This window comes from Sphaeroforma arctica (genome assembly GCF_001186125.1).
Source record: "Sphaeroforma arctica JP610 unplaced genomic scaffold supercont1.9147, whole genome shotgun sequence".
Lineage (NCBI taxonomy): Eukaryota > Ichthyosporea > Ichthyophonida > Sphaeroforma > Sphaeroforma arctica.
The window spans coordinates 1-1120 of NW_014031411.1; the positions used below are offsets into that span (position 1 = coordinate 1).

Consider the following 1120-nt stretch of genomic DNA (forward strand, 5'->3'; position numbering starts at 1 on the left):
TATATCGCCATACCATTCTCATCCACAACCAGGTATAGCCCATCTCCCCCTGCGGAGAATATGTAGTGTTGCAGTGGCGTGGGACGGTAGTCAGTGTATACCACATGGCACGGTTGTTTGTGCAGTTGGCAGATCCATCTGGCAAACTCAATTGCATTGGGGATCGTAGCGGATAAGAAAACATGATGGATGTTATCTGTGGGTTGGGGTTTTGGGTTTAAGCGGAGAGTATGAGGGGACAAGGCCATATCAGTACTCACTCAAGGTGTCGTAAAGTTTTGATGGTTTGTTGTAATACGTTGAAAATGTTAAGAAAACAGATGATATGTGTTTGTATGAGGGTCACAAGCTGACATTCGCATACAGACGCTGTGGTACGTATTAACGGATACCACACCTAAGTAAATTCAGTGTCCAGCATCACTATATATATATACAAAGGTCTTGAAAGATACTATATCCCGCAGATACGTACGAATCAACGGATACGTACGTATTAAAGGATACCATGCCTGGTAGTATAGTTCAGCGTCCAGCATCACTGTATGAATGCACAAGCCACGAATGATACTATAACCTGCATATACGTACGTATTAACGGATATGTACGTACTACCTAATACGCACGTTTTAACGGATACCATACCTGGTAGTAAAATCAGCGTCTCCTCCCAGACCACTCCACGTTCTCTGTCTCTCATGTAGTGCACCTCATCAAACACCACCCAACCGTCTCTCGCATAACCTCCTATTCTAGGTATTATTTAGTTAAGAATTAGTAATGATCCTATGAATTCGTTGGGAATTAGTGTTGTGAATAATGTGGCGGATTAGTGTGGTGTATTAGTTTGGCGTAGGTTTGTTGCGTAAGCGTGAGACAGACACATTAATATATACTTGATCTACGCATGATCCTGTGTATTAGTCGAGTAATAGTGTTGTGAATAGCGTGGCGGATTAGTGATGTGTATTAGTTTTGCGTATGTGCGTGGAACAACATTAATATATATACTTGATCTACGAACTCAATAGCACTCAATATGTACAAATAGATAGTCAAGACATATACACGCGTACACCTCTGCACAACATTGACCCCAGAATATATAGACAACGTGCA

At 41.7% G+C, this 1120-nt stretch overlaps 1 protein-coding gene across 1 annotated transcript; it reads right to left on the bottom strand.

The window, feature by feature from the left end:
* Positions 1-13: 13 nt before the first annotated feature.
* Positions 14-701, bottom strand: SARC_16888 (hypothetical protein; the record flags this gene model as incomplete). The annotated part of the gene is made up of 2 exons (XM_014289008.1): positions 14-196; positions 647-701. Coding segments are annotated over 2 exons (238 nt in total), but the record flags the coding sequence as incomplete, so codon positions are not given.
* Positions 702-1120: the final 419 nt, after the last annotated feature.